This window comes from Camelus ferus, chromosome 6, assembly GCF_009834535.1.
Source record: "Camelus ferus isolate YT-003-E chromosome 6, BCGSAC_Cfer_1.0, whole genome shotgun sequence".
Taxonomy (NCBI): Eukaryota; Metazoa; Chordata; class Mammalia; order Artiodactyla; family Camelidae; genus Camelus; species Camelus ferus.
Genome location: NC_045701.1, coordinates 72366139 through 72392023, shown reverse-complemented (window position 1 = coordinate 72392023; position 25885 = coordinate 72366139). Strand labels below are relative to the sequence as shown.

The 25885-nt window shown below is 37.5% G+C and overlaps 1 protein-coding gene across 1 annotated transcript in view; it reads left to right on the top strand.

The window, feature by feature from the left end:
• Window positions 1-25885, top strand: part of SPTLC2 (serine palmitoyltransferase long chain base subunit 2) — an 85834-nt gene that overhangs the window by 27269 nt on the left and 32680 nt on the right. The window contains exons 3-9 of the mRNA XM_032482445.1: window positions 6070-6224; window positions 7630-7778; window positions 9336-9460; window positions 11487-11580; window positions 14281-14386; window positions 15088-15307; window positions 17472-17598. Of these exons, the coding sequence (XP_032338336.1) occupies window positions 6070-6224; window positions 7630-7778; window positions 9336-9460; window positions 11487-11580; window positions 14281-14386; window positions 15088-15307; window positions 17472-17598 (976 nt within the window). The remainder of the gene's footprint in view (window positions 1-6069; window positions 6225-7629; window positions 7779-9335; window positions 9461-11486; window positions 11581-14280; window positions 14387-15087; window positions 15308-17471; window positions 17599-25885) is intronic.

The window sequence follows — 25885 nt, the reverse complement described above, 5'->3', positions numbered from 1 at the left end:
ATTCCATTGTATGTATATACTGCACTTTGTTTTATCTGTTCATCTCTTGGTGAACATTTGGATTGTTCCCACATGTTGGCTCTTGTGAATAGTGCTGCTGTGAACATTCATACATAAGTACTTGTTTAAATATCTGTTTTAGGTTCCTTTGGCTGTTTTCCTAGAAATGGAATTGCTGTGTCTTGTGGAAGTTCAATCTTTACCTTTTGAGGAAATCACCAAACTCTTTTCCACCACAGCTGTGCCATTTTACGTTCCCACCAGCAATGAAGGAAGGTTTTTCTAAAGGTCTTATAGTTGTACATTTTACATTTAAGACTGATTCGTTTTGAGTTAATTTTTGTAGAAGATGTAAGGTTTAGATCAAAGTTCTTTTTTTTTTTTACCTGTTGATGTCCAGTTGCATGAGTACGTTGTTTTTTAAAATAAGTGTGCCATTTTAAAGGAGGAAGATCTAGATACTATATGCTATCATTTTGTACATGTTTATTTGTTCTACCCCATTTTTCTTTACTTAACCAAGTTTTTAATGAAAGAAGTGAAGCTTTTCCATGATTCTGATTCGTTCTTTAGAGACTGTGTATTGACTGCTAGAGTTCTTTACCCTCATTTCTTTCTCTGCATCAGAGATAGTAGGTCAGAAATGGAACTTTAAGTCATTTTTATCTTGAGAAGGCCCTGAAACATTTCTGAGCATGTTTGCCAAACTTTTTATCCAAACATCAAAGCAGTGATTGTGTGCCTCAAATGCTCCTTTTTGAGAGAAATTTAGTCCGTTGATATGCTGAGATTTGTGCCCTAGATTCTAGACTAAGTTAAAGTTGTTAAGTTAGAACTGGTGCTGAGAATTCTTACTAGGATTAGAAGTAGGGCTCAGTTTGGAATAGTGCTAGTGTCTCAGTTTCAGCTGTATCACTGAGTTCCTGTGTGACCTGGACACATTTTTTTGTTTTAATCTACAAAATACAGATAATAACTTACTAAATATTTAGTTCTCAAAAATAATCACAGTGAATGTGCTGTTGAAACAGTTAAGTTCAATAGAGTTAACCAGTATCACTGTAGGTTATTCAAGCAAACAGAATTAGCATTTATACATTGTAAAGGGGCTGGAAATAAGAAGTTAGGGCCTTCCCTTCCCCTCAACTAAGCAGCTACCTCAGATGAGGGGAGTGGTCCTGCCATGAGTGCTACAAGTGATGCCATCACAGCCAATCCACAGTCACAAAGCTGGTGTGTAGGCAGTGGAATGTAAAGCCTAGCTGGGGCTGCCATCATGACGATCTGCTGGAGCATGCCTCCTATACTGGTACAGAAAAGTGGCCTTACCTTCCAGATCTTGTGTGTGCTTCTTAAGGATAGAATCTACATCATAGCCACAAGCCTATCACAAGAGTGTCTGGGAAGTATAAGTTTAGCCTCTGGCTCCTGTGCGCATACGTGTGTGTGTGTGTGTGTGTGTATGGGTGTGTATGTCTGTTTCTGTGTGCATGTGTGTCCACAGGCACGCTAGCCATAGGCAGAACATAGGAGAGGAGTGGGAAGGCCAGTAGCCCAGTGGTCTTAAAGTGCTTTGACTGCTGTAGAAAATATTTCAGTTGATTTAGTAGCAGCATAGAATGGGAGGCAGTGTGGCCTTGGGGTTAGGAGCATAGACCTGGGTCAGTTTCTGGCACTGCTTCTGGCCAGTTCTCTAACTGGGAAAGCCATTTTGCCTTTCTGAAAATGGGAATAGTAGCTTCTGTAAGAGGACTCAGAGATATTTAAGAGAAAACGTGTGTTTAACACTTGGCAAGACGTAAGTACTCAGTAAATGGGAACTCTTGTTGCTGTTGATGTGATTATTCATTATCTTTTTCATCATCATATGAAAGTATCAGGTCATCTATGTTGGCCTGAATTGCTCTTAAACATGGACGATTGTTTTAAAGTCAACTTCTTTAAGTAGTAGCACTCAGCCTTTTCCCTTGTCGGTTTTTTGTTTTGTTTTGTTTTGTTTTGGTTTGGTTTGGTTTAGCTTTCAAAACTTATTTATATGCAGAGGGTTAGTGTGCTACATAGAAATGCAAATACTAGAATAATACTTGTGTTATTGAGCCAGGTCTGTTTGCCCAGTGTGCGGCAAGCCAAATGCTGAGACTCCAGGATTTATAGCTAAGAGTTTATCCGCAAGGCAGACAGGCAAGGAGATGGGAGAACAAGTCTCAGATCCACCTCCCTGAAGATGAGGGTGTTAGGGTATTTATGGGATAAACAGCGTGGCCTTAGGCATGGAGAAAGGTGACTGGAGACAGGGAAAAGGTGAGGTAATCTGTGTTCTGCACATCTAGGTTACATGCTTTGCATATTCAAAATGGAGTTGCTTAGCTTGACCTAAGGGTAGAGTTTTCTAGCCCTCTGATGTCAAAAGCCTATTCATTGGACATCCAGGCTCAGTTTTAGGGTTGATGGTCCCTACCAGCCCCCAGCCAGCTCACACTGGGCAGGAGCTGACTCCAAGTTCCTGTGAAACAACTGGACTGTTTAAGCTGGGAAGGCATGCAGTTAAAAAAGAAAAAAACAAAAACAAAAACAAAACTAAAGTGATTTTAATCAATGAAGACAGCTTGCAAACAAAGGGTTTTTAGCAATCTATTCCCTTATCTGTTGTTCTGTAAGAAAAGTTCAAGAATTTCTCTTATTTGTCAGCTTCTGTTAACTCTCGGGGGACGGTTTCACTTGTCATGATCATCCTGTATTTTTCCAGAAGGTTCACAATCCCATGTCTACAGTCAATGTCCTAAAATATCTGAAAACTAAAGCTTTTTTTTTTTTTTTAACACATGTGGTGGCAAAATCTGACCTGAAGAGATGGGTTGCTCTTTCAGCTCTTATTCATCCCACTTAGTATGAACAGTCATAGTTTTCCTGCAGATGTATTAACGTGTTGGGTTTTGGGGTGCTGCCTAGATCCCACTGGTTATTATAGTATATTACCCTGTGATCTTAAGGCCTGCGTAGACACTAAAATAGGTGGTACCTATTTATTTTAAACAATATAGAAGATGTTTTCTAGAAGACTCGCCTAAAATAGGCTTAAACAATAAAGATTATTTATTGGCTAATTATTAAGATGACCCCAGATTACTTTTGGTAAGGTCTTCACTGATCCCTAAATAACAAATCCATAAATTTGAATTATTTTCCTTTGAGGCTAGTGGAGAAGTCTCTTAAATGGTGAGTACTCCAAGCCCAAAAATCCAGAGTGGTGTCAGCAAGGTCTTGTTCTCTGTGTGTCCTGGTTGTGTGCTGGTACATGGGGTTTGCGAGGATCTTCAGAAAGTGTCCATGAAGAGGGCATCCGTAGGACTGGTTGAACTGACTCTTGTTGTACCCGCTCAGCTACTGATTAGGCACTGTCTCTGGGCAAGCAGCCCCCTACAATACTTGGTATATTGTATTGTAACTTCATTTGTGTGCCTCTCCACCACATTAAGAGATCTTTGGGAGTATAGAGGTTGTGTCTTACTCATTTTTATCCCCAGTGCCTGACTTAGTTCCTGGAAAGTATTGCTCAGTAAATGTTTGTTCAGTGTCTGAGCAAATGAGTATTGGGTCAGCCCTGACTAAAGTCATTTCACAGTGACTAAACTGAAGGGGAAGAAGAGTGGGATGGGGACGTGGAGTGGGATGGGGGTGGGGCAGTGAGGGTAGGAGCAGTAGGGGTGTCACTGTTTGCATAGAGAACTATTCTGTTCTTTAATGTATCTCAAGTCTAGCAGTGAATTCAACATATATTGAGTGCACAATAAAAGATATTTGGAAGAATGAATGAAAAGATAAGTCCTCTAGTTTAACCCTAGTCCTAGAATATTTAAAGTGTATGAGATGTTTTTGGAAACAGACGCTGCTGTTGCCTAGAACTAGAACTACAAAAAGCGGTCCCCTTCCATCCCCTTTCTTACTTCATTTCAAGGCTGCAGGGAGTTGGTGAGCTTCCCTTCAGCTCTCTACCGAACCTTCCAACTGCAGTCAAAGCTGCTACCCTGGCCATGAGTCCCTCTCTTCTACCTTTCTGTCCAACCTGCTTTTGATCTCTAACATCCCTCCCTGTGACAGCTTCTTCACTGTGTAAGTCTGGTCCCTTAGGGACTTAGTCTTTCTAAGACTTTGTAAGGAGAGGTGGAGCTCCCTGATCTTGGCTGTCTCTGTACTGGAGATCAGAGTCCATCCCTGCCCTCCTAATCTCAGATGGCTATGTCAGTAGTTACTCAAAGCTCATCTCATTCTGGCCTGTAGCCCTTTTCTCTTTGGAGTTTAATAACCCTTCTGTGCGATAGGACTAGACTCAAGTTTGTTTTTTTTTTATATTTATATAGTAAAAGCAAAAAAAAAAAAAATGCTTTTTGTTGCTAATAAAAACTTGTCCATGATGGAGTATTTCTCTCTCAAGTGTATGTGTTAATACCTTTAGCATTAATGTGCAGTGTTTAGAAAGTTATAAAGAAATGAAATCAAGAAGAGTTAGTACTGTTTACCCTATTTGATGTGAATTGAAAAGAGGTGGAGACTACTTTTTTGTTTTTTCCTTTTTGGAATAAACACATGGTGAATAATAGTTAAAAGAAAGTCCTTACGTAGAATTTGGATGTCTCTGTTTCAATTTTAATTCATCCAGTATTATTGGAAAAGAAGGTTATCAAAAGGGACATAGTATTTGAGTAATAAATTTCCAGTTGTGAAAGAGACATTATTTATGGATATTTTCTCTTAAGGAGATGTAAATATTAGAACCAATTGCCAGAGAGATGGTATCGGGTACCAGAAATTCCTGAGTACTTCCTGACTCTGCTTAGCTTTGTTTAAGATTTTATCTACTGTGAGGCTTATTTAGTAGGCACTTTAGAGTCCAATGTCATAGAAGGTTGTTAATTTTAAAGTTTTATGTAGAGTCTTCGTTAGCAATGAAAATTTTTACAGAACAGGCTTAAACTTTTAATGTTTTTGATTAGCTTACTTAACAGATTGATTTAGATTGGCATCAAGCCCAGATGTGAGGGCTAAAAGCTTGGTGGTTTGCTGGCTATTGTAAAACTGTAGTACGGTTTTCTTTTTGTTTGGTTTGCCCTTTACCTTCAAGTAGATCTCATGTGGTCTGGTCATGGTGTGTCCTCAGCAGTGGTCATACCACGTGGGACATAAGATTATACAGTAATTACACCTCCACTATGACTGTTATTTTTTACAGATTTAAATTTTGACATAATTTAATTTCAGAGAGAAAAGAAGAGCTTTAAATCCTTGATCATGGAAATTCAATTTGAGATTTCTTTTTTTTTAAACTCCCATCTAAGGAAGGAAACCTGAAATAGGTGTCTTTCTATAATCTACCTTTTAATATTTCTTGTTTATAATTTTTCTTTGGTTTTGTTTTATTTTGATCCTTGAAAATATGCACAGGATGGAATCTTAATTTTGAAATTATTTTTCTTGGTTGAAATTGGAGTTATAAGGGTTTTTAAGGCATTTCCCCCAATGTGTTACTGTTGGGGAAGGGGCAAAACAGCAGTTTTTATAAGGTTATTAAGAAGGAAGACCATTTAATGACAGAATTGTACACCTAAGTTTTATTTTTGTGAGGACTGCTTTACTAAGTACAGTTCTTAGGCTTTACTTTAATGCTGTCATACAGTAACTCTCTGTTACTTGGAACCATTTCTTACAGATCAACCATCAAAGCTAAGTGACTTTTACCTGACTAAGAGTTGTTTTAAAATAGACATAGTGGGTGGGGGTATAGCTCAGTGATAGAGCATGTGCTTAGCATGCATGAGGTCCTGGGTTCAATCCCCAGTGCCTCCATGAACTAACCAAACAAACAGCCAGATAGATAGATAGATAGATAGATAGATAGATAGATAGATAGATAGATTAAAAACTGATGCCTTTCCAAATGTTTTTCATATGAGTTAGTTCTGTATAATTGACCTCTCATTCTAAAGTCCTTTTACAATATGGAAGGGGAAGTTGTAAAATTTTTCAGAAGAACTCAGTTAAATTTATAGAAAGTATTTCACCATTTGTTGGCAGGACTTTGTGTCGTTGTATCAGGATTTCGAGAACTTCTATACAAGGAATCTCTACATGAGGATTAGAGACAACTGGAATCGACCCATCTGCAGTGTGCCTGGAGCCAGGGTGGACATCATGGAGAGACAGTCTCATGATTACAACTGGTCTTTCAAGTGAGTCTCTTGGGAAATTATTTCTTGACAACTAATGAAGAATTTCTTCACTTCAGAAAATATTCTACTGCAATTTATGTATTCTGTCAAAATAAAAGTAGAAGCTGAGAGTACAATACAGCATGATTAGTTTCCTTGCGTCTCGTTTATTGTTATTGAGATTTTAAAAAATCCATTTCTCTATTACATTTGTTACTGTGATCGGTTATAGCTGAAAACAAAAATTGACTTATTTAAAAAACCCACGAAGAAAAATGGTCTTTTCTGTTATGCCATTTACCAGAATCAAGTGTCTGAATTTTTTTCTGGATATTTTGGTTTCACAAAGATTCAAGGATATATGGAGTGTTTTTACTTAAATGGATTGAATTGTTTAGAGAGCTTTTTGTATTTGTAAAATTTTATTATTTTTTACATTGTACAAGTATTACATGATTGTGTGGTCATTTTTTTTTTTAATGACAATACAGGTAAACTGAAGTTCCCCTATGACAACTGTGACCACTGTCCTTTTGCATATCCACTTCCCCACAAATCCTCACTTCCCAGAGGTGACCATTGTTATCAGTTTATTGTATATTATTCCTCCTGATGTTTTTTGTGGGGTATGTATGTCGTGTATTACTGGGGTTGCACACAGGTAGTTTTGGATTTACACAAATGAGATCATACTATAGAAATTATTTTACATGTTGCTTTTTTAACTTGCTAACATAATCAGTAACATCCTTCTTGTGTGTATTCAAGGCAACTTGTGTGTATTCACACTATGTAGTGGTTACTTAGTATTCTACAGTATAGATAGATATATAAGGTGTGTAGCAGTCTTGGCTGCATCATCTTATGTTAAAAACTCCAAAATCTCACAGTCAGAACACAGCAGTTTATTTCTTGTCCATACTTCATGTTAGTGTTAGATTGGTAGGGCCTCTGAACCATGTTGTCCTCACTTGGGGTCCTAGGCTGACTAAACTTCCACCTGTGAAATATCACTAGTCCGTGTGCCTGGGAAAGGGACGTGGTTGTGTAGTGACTTTTAAAGGATCCTTAAGCAAGTATCCTTTTATATGTATGTAGGAATTGCTGAGTGAAAGGTATGTATATTTTTTAATAGATTAGTACTGCTAAACTGCCCTCCAAAAAAGGGTACTGACTGATCTTATCTGCAGTGTGCTGGCCAGCACTGGATATGGTCAGTTTTTAAACATCACTATCGATAAGTGAAAAACGGCATTTTGTTTTAACTTCCGTTTTCCTAATCGGTAGTGAGTTTGAGCTGCTTTTCATCTAAACCATATTCTTTCTACCCCCTGTATACTTCCTTTTGTATTACCAATAAGTTTATTATCACATGTAGGTATTTGATTTGCTCGTGGGTTTCATGAACTTTTATATTGAAACACAGGTACACAGGGAACATAATTAAAGGTGTTATAAACATGGGCTCCTACAACTATCTTGGATTTGCACGGAATACTGGATCATGTCAGGAGGCAGCTGCCAAAGTCCTGGAGGAGTATGGAGTTGGAGTGTGCAGCACCCGGCAGGAGATTGGTAAGTGTCGGTTGTGTTTGGCCGGCTGATGTTCTTAACCTTTTTACTCAGGAATGATACTGATACAGAGCTAGAATATTAAACATCCAAATACATACTTTGCCATGAAGTTTAGATCAAGTAAAGAATATTTTATTTTTCTGAAGGGATGAGTGATTTTAATGCTTTTAGTTGTGTTTTGAGATATATTTATCTTTTCCATAATGTTAAACATGTAGAATATCTCAAAAGTTCCATTAAGTATTTGTTTCATTTATAACTTTAATGTTAACTTAATTGGCTTTTGCAAATGATAGTGGTTAAGAGTACTGCTGGGCCCAGGGACCTGTAAAGGTTGACCTGTTTGCACACTGGAAAACTCGGGCTAATCATCATTCCTGCTTTATTGTCCTGTTTCAAGAATTAAATATGGATTTCAGCACCAAGAAAAAAAAAAAAGAAAGAAAGAAAGAAAAGAAAGCTAATTTGTGTAAAGTGTTAACATGATAAACACTCAATAGATATTAACTCTTTTATTACTATTATATGTCTATAAAATATAAAAGTGAACAAATTTATACAAAGAGATTTAATTTATTTAAGTTCAAAGGAAGATTCTAGATTTTTCCATTTTGTTCCAGGAAACTGATAACCACAGAAATTATAAAGCAACTTTCTGGATATTTGTTACTGTGAATCACCCCCCAAATTTAGTGAATTAAAACAACAATTCATTATTTCTCACGGGCCTAGGGAATGGCACACGCAGCTGGGTGGTTCTCTCTCAGGGTCCCCAGTGATGTGGTTAGAGTGCATCGTGCAGTGATGACATAGCGTAATCATATCTTACATCTTTATGGCACTTTATATTTTATAAATTGCTTGAACATCTTATCGCTTTTGATCTTCACAATGATATCATGAGGTAGATAGATAAGAAACTGAGGTCTAGAGAGGTTAAATGACTTGCTTAAGTTTTAAGGACATATAACATCCAAATTCAACAGTCTTCTTTCTCAGCATCTTTTCTTTCTGCATTTAGCCAGTTGTTTGGTCCTTAAGGATTTGAGCACTGATGTAAAATCACAATACAGAATAAGGGAAAGTATTTTTTAACTTGCCTTTTGATACATAACAAACCATTCCAAAACTTAGTGGCTTACAGTAGAAATGTATACTTAACTTGCTTGTGATTTTGTGATTTGGGGAGGGCTTGTCATTTATCTCAGCTCCAAGTGGGATTGGGTAGGGCATTGTGACTGAGGATAGAGTGTCCAAAATAGCTTGAGTTACATGTCTGGCCCTTCAGCTGGGTAGTGGGATCAGCTGAGGATCTGACCGAGTCCTGCACCTTCGCTCCACAGTCTCTTATCCTCCAGATCCCGCCCTCTCCACACACTCTCTCTTTAGTTAACTATTGTATTCTTTACAAGCTATTACTCTTCATGGTACTGACTCCTTCACAGACTGTCGTCTGACAAGGTTGTAACACATAGACTATGATTTCTTTTTATGAAGTAATGAGTAATTCTTAAGTTGGGGAATTGGTGGTATTGACTTCATTAATTCTTCACACAGGAAACCTGGACAAACATGAAGAACTAGAGAAACTTGTGGCAAGTTTCTTGGGAGTAGAAGCTGCTATGACATACGGCATGGGATTTGCAACAAATTCAATGAACATTCCTGCTCTTGTCAGCAAAGTAAGACTTAGTTTGTCATTTATGAAAACTCCCTCATACATATCTTCTTTTGTATTGTAAAGCATTCAGGCAAGCCAGAGCTATTGTAAACTTAATTTAAAAAAATTTTTTAATCAACTTAATCATTTTTATTTGTACAGTTCAGTGGCATTAAGTACGTTCATATTGTTTTGCAACCATCATTACCATCTATCTTCAGAACTCTTCATCTTTCAAAACTAAAACTCTATACCCATTAAAAAAATAACTCCCATATTCACCACTCCCCCTGGCCCCTTGCAGCTTCCATTCTGCTTGCTGTCTGTCATTTTGGCTACTCTCATCACCTGATAATAAGGAGAATTGTATAGTATTTTTCCTTTTGTGACTGGCTTGTTTCACTTAGTATATTGTCATCAAGGTTCATTCATATTGTAGCATATGCTAGCTTCATATATTCTGGTGGTCTACTATTAGGTGCATAAATGTTTATAATTGTTACATCTTCTTGCTGTACTGAACGTTTTTATACTATATAATGTCCTCCTTTTTCACTCAGAAGTTTGATTTTAATATGTCTTGGTAAAGGTCTCTGAGTTAATCCTACTTGGAATTCATTGAGCTTCTTCAAGGTATATTCATGCATTCGTGCATGGATATACATCCAATTCATGGATTTTTCTAGGTATTTCATCAGACTTGGGAAGTTTTTAGCCATTTCTTCAAATAATCTCTCAACCCTCTTCTCCCTTCTCCTTTGCCCTTTGAATATACACCCATCCTTTTTTAATTATTATTATTTAAAAATTTTTCCCTAAAACATTTTCTTACTTTGTAGGATGACAAAATGCTCTGGGCTCTTTTTCACCTGTGGGTTTGCTTGGGGTCAACTAGTTCTCCATTGAGTCCTGGTTCCTTTCATTGGAGGATAGTATTTAGAAACCAAGATCTAGTGTGTTTAATCCTACTAGAATGTCACTGCTTCTCACCCCTCCATGAATAGAGTGAGAAAAATATGTGCATATGTACTAACTCATGCATACACACATCTCTGGGTAGTGTGCATGTGTGGGTACATAGGTAAGTTTTAAAACCCGTCAGTCCACATTGGTACCTCCAACTCTACTTGTCTTCATTTTTAATCTGCACATTTTTAACTAGGTAGCTTTTTTAGCTTTATAATAAAAACTTTACATATAAAAATTTCAGGCAGACAACTGCTATTACAGGTTTCTTAAGTATCCCTCCAAGAGTGTAATAAGTAGACATATATCTCTTCTCTTTTCCTTTTAGTCTCATGAGAACATTCTGATACTTTCTGCACCTGTTTTCATTTGATTGGATATTTTGAGGCTATTGTTGACAGAGAAAAACCTGCTACCCCGTTTAGACAGGTTGAAGGGCCCTATGAGATATGGATGAGTGAAAACTGGGAAGAAATAAAAACCCTGAGAGCTTCCTCTTGTTCTAGTTGCCCTGCAGAAACCCACGTTTACATGCGAAACTAAAGCTTGTTCAGGGATTTTAAGGGCAAAACTGGGGCCTACACTCCGTATCACTTGGGGAAGAGATTAGTAAGTGGGATCCTCATTGAACTCTGGATATGGGTGGGAGTGAGAGGAAGAATGCACTGTCTCCACAGCCGTTGCTCCCTCAGCTGCTTTCTCCCTCAAACACTTTTTCCCGGTAGTAAAGTAGTACATCGTAACCAAAATTTATATGGAATTCCATTGAACCAACAAAACTGAAATCCTGTGAAGACTATCAGATATATTAGATTTTACGTATTAAAAGCCTGTTGCTGTATTTCTGAATACTTAAAGCCAATTGCAAAGAAATTAATTTAAAAAGCTAGAATTTTACATCTACTTTTAAGTTAATTTTGCAAAAAAAAATGAGAAGAGAATGTATACTTCTTGAAATTGATAGCTTTGCTGTTGTGCAAGCTTTTGTTAATAAGAGATAATTAATGATTTTAGCATTTTGTAGTTTGTGTAACTAAACCTTTCCCCCGGCTTCTTACCGTCCTGTGCTTATGGTTTTGCAGGGTTGCCTGATTCTGAGTGATGAACTGAACCATGCATCACTGGTCCTAGGAGCCAGACTGTCAGGAGCAACCATTCGAATCTTCAAACACAACAGTGAGTTTGTTGTGTAATTCACTGCTGGCCTTAGTTAGTGTTTAATATTCTTTGGGTTAGTGGCAGTGGTAACATTAGTTACATTAATAATAGAAAATGTAAATAAAACTGAAGTAGCAACTTTAAAAAAAAAACCTCTCTAGCCCAGTCTTTTAAAAATTATTCTCTTCCTCATTGGAATAAAAATAAAGGCTGAAGGAAGCGTTTTGGTATAAAGTAAAACATTGTTCTCTTTTTGACTTTGAACTTTTTCATCTCCTTTATTTATAAATCACTTGTTCAGTATATATCTACTAGATGCCTATGGTGTTTTCTTGCCATAACACTGAGGGTATTGAGGTGAATAAAGCAGGTTCCCAGATCTCGAGGATCTCTGACTGGTTGCTGAGGAGGCTGTAGACAAACCAGTGGTTAGAATACAGTGGGTGGATACTGAAATACAGATATGAATGGGTGCCAAAAAAAGCCCAGAAAAAGGTGGCTCTAAGCCAGAACTCTCGCTGAATGGAAGTGTCTGTGTACTATTAAAATAATCACTTACAGTAAAAATGTGTAACTTTCCTAGTTAAAACCTCACATGTAGGGAGGAAAGAGCATCAAACTATATGTTTATTAGCATCTTTTACCACAGTGTGTACATGTACAAGCAAAAGTCTAAAAGAATATACACCCACATATTAGGTCTGTGCCTCTGAATGGAAGGTTTATGAATGGTAATAACTTTCTTCTTTCTGTCTTTGTCTAGTCTAAAATAATTTACAGTGAGAAAGATACAAATAATATTTCGATTTATGTAAATGAGATTTATGAAACACTGTGTGTGACCTGCCATTTTCTTCCAACACATTTTCGGGAACCTTGGCAGTACATGTGACTGTCCTCCTCCTGTAATGCCAGGGTGGCCGGCAGTGTCTGGAGGTGCCCTCATCCAGTCCATTCCCCAGTTTGAACATCAAGGTGGTTTCTAATTTTTCTGCTAGAAATAGTACTACCTACATTTGCATTTTTGCTCATTGGTCTGATTAATACCTTAGGATAAATTCCTAGCAGTCTTAGAATGCCTAATTTAAATGGTGTAAATTTTTTATACTTTTCCAAATTGTCTCCAAGCACTGTACAAATTTTTACTCAACAGCTCAACTCAAAAACAGTGACTATTTCCACTCACGGGCCAACTTAGGCCATTATGCACCACGTAAATCTTTCCTAACCTACTAAGTCCAATAACATGTTAATTTTTATTTCTTTGATTATTAGATGTCTAGCAACTCTTTATACAGTTACTGTTTTTGTATTTCTTTGTAGATTGGTCATTTTCAAACTGTTTCTCTTTTTACTGATTATAAAAGCCTTTTATATTAGTTATCCTGTCTTTTATGTTATAATATTTTTTATTTTTACTTTATTTTTAGTGTCTTGCTGTGCTGACTTACTATGAAGTTTATGTTGTCACTTTTGTTTGGATTTACATAATGGCCTTCCCCATTCTAAGATCATAAAGTTATTCTTCTTTCTTCTGGTAGTTTGTGGTATATTTTTTATTTAAATCTTTTGATGGTATTTGAAGAGCATACTATGAGAGAGATTGAATTTTTTTTTCCTTAGTAGATAGTATATGGTCAAGCATTCTACTATGGAAATTTCCTTTCATCTAAAATTTTGAATCAGTATTTATTTTTCTCTTCCTTTCTGTACATAAACAGAAGAAACGAAAACAATGAGTCCATTTTCACTTGTTTCCTGCTGATTGCCACACATTGCCCTCTGCAGCAGGTCTGGTGGCTTCAGATCAGACTTGGCTTCTGTGGGAGTGTCTCCTATCTCTGGGTTAGGTAGCAGATAGATTGTTTTGTTATAAATAACTGAAGGTGTAAGCATAGTCACAACTTTTGGTCGTCTTATTTGTGTTTGTGGCATATGTTTTTATTACCTTATTTCTGTTTTCTACCAAAGTCCTTTTATGAAAAGAGCAAATTCATGTAACTTTGTAACCCTTTCCTTCAGTGATGACTAGTAAAGAATATGAAATCAGATTTTTGATGAGTGCCTCCCACCACTGTTAAATACACACCAGACTTAATGTTGCATAGATTTGGGGGGGCTGGTTCTTAAGGGCATTATTTCAGGGCAGATATTTTAAGTATGAAATCTATTGTGGTGGTAACAGTGGTCTTCAAAGTATTAATCTTTAATTAACAGGAAAATTATGTTCCTCATTAATGGTAGTGCCAGCCAGGTTGTTTCCTAGACCTGCTAACCACCTTAAGGACCAACAGAGTCACAAAAACTTAGTCGTGGACAGATAGCTGGTCAGGTGAAACATGGGACAATCTCAACTGGTTGCCAAACTTGCTTAACATATAGATTCATGCATGCCCAGATTGGTGTATTTTTTGAAGCAATTTCACATGATACGTTGGTCATTTCATAAGCATGCTAACAAACTGAACCAACTGTGCCACACTCACTTAGTGAAGTTTCTGTGGTTTTGAACACTTGTTACATTTTAGATGAGATTTTAATTCAAGCTAGCAGCAGCTCACCCATTTTGCCCTATTTTTTGCTGCCCAGTTCTAATTATGTTAATGTCCTTTGCTGTCTGAGACATACTTCCTGAATAAGAAATGTGTATGTGCATTTCTGGAATAAAGCTAGAAAAGAGGAAGGCACTCTGCTGAAGTTCTTTTCTGTGTGCGGTAGATATGCAGAGCCTAGAGAAGCTGCTGAAAGATGCCATTGTTTACGGTCAGCCTCGGACACGAAGGCCCTGGAAGAAAATTCTCATCCTTGTGGAGGGAATATATAGGTAACCCTGCTGTATTATTGTTATGTCTGATTTGCCCCCATGAAGTCATGGAAGTGCTAAGCTGAAGGGGATGCTAATTGAGACCCCCACCCTGGAAACCGAGGAGACAGGGTTTCTGACTTGTTTAAATACCTGGCTCTTCTTTATTCTTTCCATCACGCTATATCCAAATTCCCCTTCTATTTTTCCCTTTATTTTTCCACTGTTGTAGAGGGGGTTTATACTTAGGGGCAAGAGTTGGAATCTGTTTTCTAATAGGTCAAAACAAATTACATGCCATTTAATTTTAAGAAATATTTTATTTTGCTTACCTGTTTGCAGCCTTTGCATTTATTCTCTTCTTTCCTAATGTTTTTTATTCTTTTGTGTAATTTTAATTACATGGTCAGTGTCACGTAGAGTCTAATGTTGCCTATAACTGCAAGCTTTAGGAGAATCTGCTCTGACCTCTATCCCTCCATGGTAAATTAAGGTCTCTTGTGTTTTGGTGCTTGTTTTAAAAGATCCAGTCTCCTTTCCTCTAGACACCTACGTAGCCATAGCATCATCTGTCTTTGCCAGTATAAAACCAGAGGCAGAGTTGTCAGAGCATATAAGAAAGCAATAAAGTTAAAAAATTAGTAATAATAATAAAGTGGCTGACTTCTAATTTTGAGAGTTAAGAAGTCTCAGCGTGTGTGTTTTTCACCCTGTTTTGCCAGCATGGAGGGATCTATTGTTCGCCTTCCTGAAGTGATTGCCCTTAAGAAGAAGTACAAGGCATACTTGTATCTAGATGAAGCCCACAGCATTGGGGCCCTGGGCCCCATGGGCCGAGGTGTGGTGGATTACTTTGGCCTGGATCCTGAGGATGTTGACATTATGATGGGAACATTCACAAAGAGCTTTGGTGCTTCTGGAGGATACATTGGAGGCAAGAAGGTAAATGGGCCCTGAGAATCAAGCAATTAAGGTTTATAAAGGTATAGCTACAAGATTTAGATTTGGTTACTCACATTTAGCAGATAGAGTCCTGAACTTGGATATGGAGAGCCTAAATTTGTTTGTGGCTTAGGCTTATAGTGCCAGCAGGCTTCACACTTCAGCTGCCTGGTGAGTGACTGTGATGAACTAAAGGCTGGTTCTGTTCATTGTGTGTTGTTTTCTTATTGGAGCTTCTTTCTAAACTACATGCTGGTTTGAGTACAGAATACCCTCTTGTCTGAAAGAACACACAGTGGTGCTGCCTGTTTGCCAGTCTTCTGTTGGGTTCGAGTTGTGCTCACTGTTTCAAAAGTAGTGGGGTTGTCATGGGAGCCAATAGGGATGGAAGGCCAGTTTGTTTCTTGGACTCAAATGTATCTTGGATGAGCAGGAAGACAGCAAGAAAAAAGATTATTTTGCTAGTTCTGGTGTACTGCAATGCATTGTATTTTCCAGTTTATAAATTACGTAATGAACTCTGGGGTACTTGAGAACCAATGTAGCGTGATGGAATGGTTGAACCATGGAGATACAGCCCTAGGTTTGAGTATTTCCCTAACTTTGTGAGACCTTGGGCAGAGTATTTAACCTTTCAATTTCCTTGTCAGTAAAACAGAGGTAAATATGCCTAGCTTATAAGATTGTAGTAAGGGTTTAAAAAATAAATATGCGTCCATGCTACAAGGTGGAAATAACCTTGAAAGCGTTATGTTAAGTTAAAGAAGTCAATCACAAAAGGTCACCTATTATAGTATTGCTTTTATATGACAGAACAGGCAAGGCAGAGGGACAGAAAGTAGGTTAATGGTTGCCAGGAGCTGAGGAGATGGGGAAGTGGAAAGTGACTGCTGATGGATATGAGGTTTCTTTTTGAGGTAATGAAAATGTTCTTAAATTAGATAGTGATGAAAGCTGCATAGCTCTGTGAATGTCCTGAAAGCCACTGAATTGTGCACTTAGAAAAAAATGAATGCTATGGCATATTAATTGTGTCTCAATAAAACTGTTTTTTTAAAAACTCTCCAAGTATTAGGAAAAAAATAATGTATGTCAGGTATGTGTACACGGTACATGGAAGGAGCTCATAAATGTCCTTCATTTCCTCTTTAAAATCTGACGTTAGGAGTTATAAAGTCTGGACTTCCTCTTGATAATTGATTGCCTTTCATAGAAACCCCATTATCAGTGGCTTCAGTCAAGTTTGGTAGATTTTTTACCTCAAATTTTTGTTAAAGGGACCAGGCTCATTTTGGAGAGTTGATTGCTTTTTGGTAAGATCTGTTGCTAAACCAAAGGATAGGAAAAAAATACTCTGGGAAATCATTGAGGTATGGTATATTTATGTTATTGTTGTTTTGTATAATTTTTATTATTTTTGAAGTGATACAATGTTTTCTAGCCACATTTTGTGTCTCCTGTTTTGGCTCTAGCACATAAGCTTCTTTGTGTGCACATTTTATTTAAATACTGAAGTTAAAAGGTATCAGGGAATAGGGATTTACAACTGATTGTTTTGAAATTTTTGTAGCTGACAGACAAGATTTTTCTTTATTCAGTGAGATGGCTTTAGTGTTCTCATGAAAGACAATGAATTTCTGTTTAATTTCTGCCACATTTTTACCATTTTATAAATCTGTATCTGGAGGGTATTAATATCTTTAAACTGATATAGAGAACTGTCTTTCTCTTACTCAGGGATGTGAGGATGGGCTTTGCAGGCATATGGTAAGATGCAGATGATATTTTCTGTAACATTTAGAAGTTAGTTATTGTATCTAAAAAGCAATCCAAACACTTTTTGTTTAATTCAGCATTGTAGATCTGTTTATAACATTAAATGATGTGTTCTCCAAATTTAGAGGGCTTCTGTAAAACTAGTTTTTCTCCCTTCCTTGTTATGGCATGTTTAAAAAACAAAACAAAACCTGAGGACGTTGTCATCTGTCTGACCCAGTTGTGAACAGTATGCTTTGACTGTGCTGGTTGACCTTGTGTCTCAGATTAATGTGTTTATTCCAGTGCTGTTGAAGGGAGGAGGCCTCTTTCACTTGGGAGGAAGGCAGTGACCCTGCCAGTGAATTCACACATTTCCTCTAATGACCCGCCTCTGTGAAATCCCCAGGAGCTGATCGACTATCTGCGGACACATTCTCACAGTGCAGTGTATGCCACGTCACTGTCACCCCCTGTTGTGGAGCAGATCATCACCTCCATGAAGTGCATCATGGGGCAGGATGGCACCACCCTTGGTAAGTCTTTCTTTTCCTGGAAAGTTTCCAGGGTGCAGTAAATACTTAGCAACCAAACGTGCACTTTTTCTTGAGCCTTTTCCCTAAAATGAGGTTTCAGATATACCAATGGACAGAGCTGGCAGGTGATGAGGCCTTGGTTTCTATGGACACTTTTCAGTGTGATTGCACATGCCCTAAGAACTAGCCTAGCTCACTTCCCGTTGAATTTTCTTGTCTGCAGGTGGCGAGGCTTTAATCTCACTATCCTACCTGCCCTTCTAAGACTTAGGTGATAAGTCTTCAGGGTCTTTCTTGAATTGCATAATTTTATGTGAAGATGTAATTCACTGTGTAGTGATGTTTCATTCCCATAGTATTTAAAGGCTGCTGTTTCCATGAATTGGTGTCCTTGATATAATGCCTTTTAAAAGCGTTTCTAGTTGAACATATAGTAGGTAATAAAGATCATCCTAGTTCTGTTTATTCTGTCTTTAGTGGAATTTGTAGTCCAAACAAGATGCCCTGACTTAACAATACACAAAAGGACAATGATGAGTGGTATTTGCTTTCTGCCATTTGACTTTTATTTTATACCACTAGAGGGCAGTGTTGACTACAGAAATATAATGAAAGGGGAGCAATTGGGGTTTTTTGGGTTTTTTTACTTTTAGAAGTATCTCCACTGTGAGTATGAGACATACATTTGCTTGTTGCATTTTTAATGCTTCTAAAATCAGTTTTACTCCTGTAAAAGAGTTCATGTTATCAGCCTTGAACTCTCCACTCTTCTGTTATATAATAATTTTGCAGTAAAATTACCTGGTTTGTATTGAAAAACAAGAAAGAAGTGGTATATCTGATATTGTTTAATTTAAGCCTATTTTCTTAAATCAGATTTTTACTATAATATTTTTTACTAATCTGTGGTACATACATTCTTGTTATCTCTTGTAAGTGTTGATCATTTTCAGTTTCATAAATTGATTCCTTGGGGAAGAAAATATTCCATTAGAGTCATGAACACAGCACGGAGCCTTGTGAGAAGCTCTCTGTTAACAACAGCTACGTCGTTATCTTCTCTCTTTCCTATAAGGTGTTACTGGAAGTAGTGTGATTGGACCTCAGTATGCATGTATGCTCATACACACACACACGTATGTGTATATATGCTTATGTATGTACATGCATGTGTATATGCTCATACTCAGGTATGTAAGTATATAGCCTGCACTTAACCTAGTTATTTGACAAAGGTGCCTCAGCCTTGCTGATTCAGCACACAGATTTAGGTGACTGAAAAATGAATGGTAATACCTATCCACTCCTTGGATAACTTCTTTGCCCTATCCTAGAGCATGGATTCGTCTGATCCGTGACCTCTGGATAAATGACTTAACTGCTAAATAATGAAATCTAGGCCCTACTGGTAGAGGGAAAATGAAATATGGTAATTAAATATAGGCTTTGGGTTAGCATTCATTTTCTGGTTTATCTGCTGCCTCTGTAACCACCCCCTAAGCTTAGTGGCTTGAAACAACAGCCATCTTATTATGCTCATGGATTCTGTGTGTCAGGAATTCGGTCAGAGCACAGCAGGGATGGCTTGTCTTTGCTCCACAGTATCTGGGGCTTGAGCTTGGAAGACTCCAGCAACTGGGGAAGGCTCCAAAGGCTGGGGGTCATCTAGAAGCATCTTCACTCACACGTCACCTGGGCTGGAGGGACTTGAAGACTGGGCTCTGCTGAGGCTTTGACCAGAGCACCTTCATGTGTCCTCTTCATGTGGCATGGGCTCCTCACAGCGTGGTGACTGAGCATCCAGAGAGGACACTGCAGGGAGCAAGCGTTCCCAAAGAACCTGCTGAAACCTGTGACCTTTTCTGATCTTTTGTTAACAAGCAGGTCACTAAGTCCACCCCAGACTGCAGGGCGTGGGAAACCAGACTTCACCTCAAATGGGAGGCAGGTCGAAGGTTTGTGGCTGTTTGAAAAACTTGTGAGCACCTGCTTTTAAATAATAATATTTCAAAAGTAGTCCCTAAAACTTTGAGTTAGTATGACAAACTTGTGTTGGCTACATTGTTTCTTTCTCAAAATGGAGGATAATAAAAATCTAACCAAAAGTAGTGATAAATACCGTTTCTCATAAAGCCTGCTTCTTGATCTTGATGAAACGTGACCTGATTTCTTTTAGATTTGAGTGGGTTAAGTAATACTTATTTTTACGGCATCACTGAATACATCTTTTCATTGCCCTTAAAGAAAAAAAGGTGGAACTGGGCAGTAGGCTTCTGACTATGCCTCAAGGTGACCTTTAAAAAAGAGATATCTGCAATTAATTACCTGGGTGTGGTTTTATAATAGAAATGGCCTAGCGTGAGAGAAACTTAATCTCTTATTTTCAGAACATTTGGATTTCACTAATTCTGCAAACATTGAGTTTCTCACTACATGTTTGACTGTGAATCAGAGTCCATAGGAAACACACATACAAGCAGGTCATTTAAGGAAAGTGTGCCCTGGGGGAGTGTCGAGGATGTAGAGGATAGTGGGCTGTTGTGTTACTCCCAGAGATTACTGTAGCAGAGAGTAATGTTATTAATCATTCACCAAATATTTGAGTGCCCACAATGTTTACTAGGTGCTGTTTCTAGGCACCTGTGATTCATCAAAGAATAAAATACCCCAAAATTTCTGCCTTACGGAGTTTCTAGTAAGGGAAGTTATTTATACAGTTGCTAGAAAGTGGTAATTGCTCTGGGGAAAAGCAGGAAAGGTGGGTGATGAGTTTTGGGGACCTAGTTTGCAATTTTAAATGGGGTGGTCATTGAGAAGGTAAGATTTTATTAAGCACTTGAAGGAGGTGAGGATTTAGCTCTGAAGATCCAGGGCTGCAAGGCCCTGAGACGTAGGTGACTCTGTGTTCAGGAATGGCAACGAGGCCACCGTGGCCAGAGCATCATAGTCCAGGTAGAGTGCTTGAGGGTGAGTGAGGTGAGGACAGAGGGGAGAGTCTTGTCTTGGAGGGATGTTAGTTTGGCACAAAAACAGACACATTGATCCTCTTGCCCTGTCTACTATCAAACTCAAATTCTTGAATAGTTTCTGTGGGCTGCTTAATATTGGCAGGCTTATGGCCTGTTTCAGATAGCTTAAGAATGTTATTGGTCCTTCAGATTTCATGAAAAGGTACAGAAAATAATGCACCCATGATTATACTTTGAAGAAATTTGTCTAGAAAGAGTCAGATTTGCGTAAGAGCTGTACCAATATTTCTGTCTTTAAATGAGTATCAGTAGCGCAATGAATCGGGAATGGAGGAAGCAAAGCATCACCCGTATATGAACAGAAGAGACTGTTACATGGTAATACGGACACTGCAAATTGAAGAACTCTTTCTTCACTTCGTAGTAAATGTCTCACATGTAATTTCTGTTTAGGAATGAGGGGGAACAGATCATGTAATGTAAGTGCTTGGTCCTAGATTTAATGTTGGTTTAAGGGAATGTTAGAAATAAGAAGCTGGTTTTCTTTTCATGCCCTTACTCTCAATTTTCTGACTTTTGTTGCCAGGTATACAAAAGTATTAAACATTATATGAGTAAGCTCACTTTTGACATAATATTTTCTCCTTTTTGTAAGATATAATGGTTTTATTTACTTGCATATTTCAAATTTCTCTGTTGTGTAAACTTATTTTGTCATAAACAGTCCTTCCTGTGGGGCCACTCCAGAAGCCTTTCTCTCACCAAACAGGATCTGAACCAACGGAATTCCATTCCTCTGTAGTTTGACTTTGGCTTAACCATCTTTTTCTGTACCCTTATTTAAACCAGTTTGGTGCCTTCAACAGAATGCTTATCCTCCTATCACCCAGGTTCTGTTCATCCTTCACAAAAATCTGAAATGCCATGTCTTTTATCACACCTTTGGGCTAATACATTTTTTCTCCAAAAACCCATGTTACACAGCTTTATGGTATCACACATTTATCATTTTGTCTCACAGAGCCCGTACTTAATGTTTGAACACGATGTTTTTCTTCACAGTGTGTAAGCAAGTCAGTCAGTAGACTCACATGCTGAATGTTACAACTGGTGTTCAGTACTAAAAACCTAAACATATAATGAAGTCTCTAAGCCTTTTCATTGTTTTTTTTTAATGTAAATGAGATTTATTATTTTTAAAATTTTTTATGCAATTTAAAAAGTTGCTTTTCATTTACAGTTATTATAAAATATTGACTATATTCGCTGTGTTGTACAAAACATCCTAGAGCCTCTCTTACACCTCGTTGTTTGTGCCTCCCACACCTTCACCCCTGTATTGCCCCACCTTTCATTATAATTTTGACTGTCTGTCTTAGGTATTTTATGCTACTTAATTTTGATTTTTTTCTCTGTAATGTAAAGCTACAGCATAATTCTAGTGAGTACATGGAATTTATTATTGCCACATCCAGCATTTTTAATAATTTTTGGTTTTGTCCTCAGTGAATTATTTCTGAGTCCTGTGTATCTTTTTACTAGTCACACTTTACTTTTTTCTCTTCAGCAAACATTTCTTATAATAGAAGGATGAAATGTAATGAAGTATTAGAAGAATGCTATTATAGAAAGATACCAAAGATACCAAAAATGAGCTTTGAGTTCATACGCAATATTATTGGAAAGTAAATCTAAAAGCTTGTTGGTTAGTTGATTTAGATGAATTGATGGCTTAGGACTTCATTATATAATGTGTAAAAATATGAGTTGTACCAAAGCTATATGCATGAAAATCGACTCTTTACTATATTTTTTATTCATATGTCATCTTTGCCATAAGATAATAAGTTCTTTGAAAGCAGGCACCGATGTCTTGCTCCTCCTTTGCATCTTAAGTAGTGCCTACTTCTAGACCTTGGAGTGAATAATTGACTTGATTTTTACCAAAATTGTTACCTATCTTCCCCAAGTAGAATATAATCTCCATGAAAACGGGAAGTCTTGGCCATCTTGTTCACTTTATTCCTTCTGTTTAGAACCGTGTTTGGCACATAGTAGGCATACAGTAAATGCTTGGTGAATGATTAAATGAGTAATAACTTTGGTGCCTTGAAGAGAGGTAATATAAGACTTAGTGACCTATGATTTTGTCCATTATTATATTCTCTGTATTCTTAAGCTTGGAGAACTTGTGACAGCTGTACACCTAAGGGAAGGATAGGATAGGTTATTCGCTCAGACAGGATTATTCTTGAATTGGAGCCTCATGTATACTGGCCAGTGTTCTCAGAATTATAGGACTTAGGAAAAAATACAAGCTCGATTAAAGAATAATTAATTTGGGTTTTTATTATAAATATAATCTTTGATTTGATGCTGTGACTGATTGTCTAGTATTGGGATAAATCTTCATGCTTTTATGATATAGTTGGTTTGACCTTCACTTTCCCTAGCCAGGTCCTCTTGTAACCAGAAGTGACCATTTGTAAGCTAGAGCCAGAGAAGCATTTGTTCCATTCTAACTGGCAGGTATTTATGATACAGATACGGAGACTAGTCATCATTGTAATAAGATTAAGAATCAAATTAAGATAGAAAAGCTGAACTTTGTTTCTTATAAATAGGACTTACAGGTAACTATAAAGCAGATTAGACTTGAGTTGAAGTATAATACTTTCTTGTCATTAAACACTTCAGTTGAGTTTTAGGGTTGTCCATTAACATCTGTTCCAAACAAAGATATGACCTGTGTCAGATTGTAGGATTTATGGCGGTGTATGTTCACACAGTGCTGCTATTCTTTCTCTGTGGGCTTAGCATGATTTTTCTCTTTTTGCCCCCTCCAAACCAGAATTAGTGGATCTGAAATAGCTGTTTCATAATGATAGTACTATGGCCTGAAATGTTGAACAACTCTCCTTCACTTAGATGAAATCAAAACTAAAATGTGACTGGAGTTGCTGGGGGTTGTTGGGGGTTAAAAAAAGAAAGAAAACACTTAGCCTTGACACTTGGAAAACAATCTTTTGTTTAACACCAATATAGTGAAATATGTTAATTTTAATGAGTTTCTGGTTTTGGGGGTCAGTTACAGATAGAACATGGAGAGTTTAGCTATGGTTATAAATCAGATGTAAGTATCAAAAACCTTGACAATGTAAAAGTAGCTGACAGAAGGCAGGAGATATAGAAAGAGGGTAAGGAAGGCGAGGGGTGTGCAAGTGTAGCAGTTTCTGTTACCATACTTGGTGGAGTCAGTAGATAACTATCTTAAGTTTATAAACAGCACATTTTGAAATTAAGAAGTAGGCTTTAAATTTATAAAGATAACTAGCAACTAGAAGAATTTAAAAATAGTAATATTACAAAAAGTGGTGGTGATTAGTGGAGGAAGCATGGAAAGCAGGAATACGGATGCCTCATTTGGACACTGCCCAGAGGTGTGGGTATACTGTTCAGCACTGCAGCACTAGCCCCGAGAAAAGCCACAAACAGCCGGAGCTTCTTGCTGGGAACGGGGGTGGAGGTGGCTGGGTGGAGGGGGACAGTTCTTTTTTTAAAACAAAATAATATTCTGTCCTGTTAGAATTGTGTATTACCAGGTTTCATATATTGCTTTTATGATTAGACTTTTTTTGTTCTGATTCCACAGTACATTAATAACTTACTTGAAAATAAATCCTGCTTAAGATAAGATTGAAAGTGAGGCCTAAACATACACACAAATAGTCTGTGATTGGTGGGTGATAAATGTTTTCATCTTTGTGGGAAGATGTGTTGCTCTTTGGCGGTGAGAGTGTAGAGCCTTCAGAAAAGCTGCAGCATGCAGGGGAAGTTGAGATCCCTTCCCAGCCCTGCTTTGTAAGCACTCCCTTCTTCTTCCATCCTTTTCCACATTTCCCCTCCAATTCTAGTCCTTTTCTCAAAGTATAAAGGGACATGTGACTGGAGTGATGAGTAGATACTGAGAGCCATCTGACCTAAGAATGACAGTAGGAGAATTAACGGATGGGAATGGTGTGCTTGTACCTTGAATGGACACACTGAGTTAGTCGGCTGGTGAGTAGAAAAAATGAGACCTAGGAAATTCTGACAAATTACACTAGACATTTGAAAGTCTAGATTTTACTTCACACATTACTAATCCACATCTAGTAATGGAAAATTAGCTGTAAGATCTATTTATGAATCAAGGCAAAATGTCTGACCAAAGCAACTAAAATTGTGCTTTTCCATTTTCCACAGCTGTGCTGTGATGTGTGTTTTTTTTTTTCTGGCCAAAGATGTAGTTAATAACAAGCATAGCACCTAGCATAGTGTCTGACATCTAGTAAGCAGCCTTTTGATAAATTTGCTGAATGAATGAATGAATGCACGCATGATCCAGAAATATTGGAAAAGTGATGGGTTCTTAAAGTACGTTGCTTGTATAGTTGAATGTTAAGCCAGAATGGTCAAGTCATGGGAAAAAATAAACTAGATAGGTATGTTTTACTAGATAAATTTTAAAATGACAGAAATAACTTTCTATGTATAAAAGTGTGCTTTTTGTACTTCTTTGTATTGAAAGGAACTGAGAGCCCGTTCAGGTGGCTATTGGTGTAAGAGGAAAAAGAAGAATACCTTGGGCAGATTGAGGTTTAATTAAAATTCGATTTGGCTCATTTGAATTAATTCCTGTAATAGACTTGGTAATGAGGTGTTAAATGATCACCTTGAGAATCCCAGGAACTGTCAAAAGCTAATTTAGAAGAACTGAAAAGCTTTTTTTAAAGCATTCCAGGATCCCTACACTGAGCGGGCAGAACTCTTAAAGAAAACAGTCTTTTTTGGAGGGAGTGGTCATAAAGAGAATTTCCTGCTTCTCCTTTGGGTGGGAGTGGGTGGGTGCTGACATCCACTTGTTATGTTTGGCAGGCGGGCTTTTCCTTTGGTTGGGCCTGAGTACCCTTCTCTCCAGTCCCTATGCTTTGTGAGCCTAGGGATATTTGGATTCCACTTTTTTCTTTATTATTATGTATCTGCTTTTATATAATTTATTTATTTCACTATTAGAGAGTCAACTAAATAAAAATCAAGTTTTCTGTGGAGCTTATTAAAAATGAGGATTGGAGTCCACTCTACCACACATGGGCCCTGGTGGACAAGGCCCTAGACTGTGCATTGTAAAGAAAACCTCAGTTAATAATGCAGGCCAACTTTTAAGAGATTTGAGGATTATCTCTCTCTCTCTCTCTCTCTTTTTTTTTTTTTTTTTTTTTTTTGATCTTGCTTACATCAGTGAAAACCAAAAGCAGCTCTATTGATTGGTGGTAATT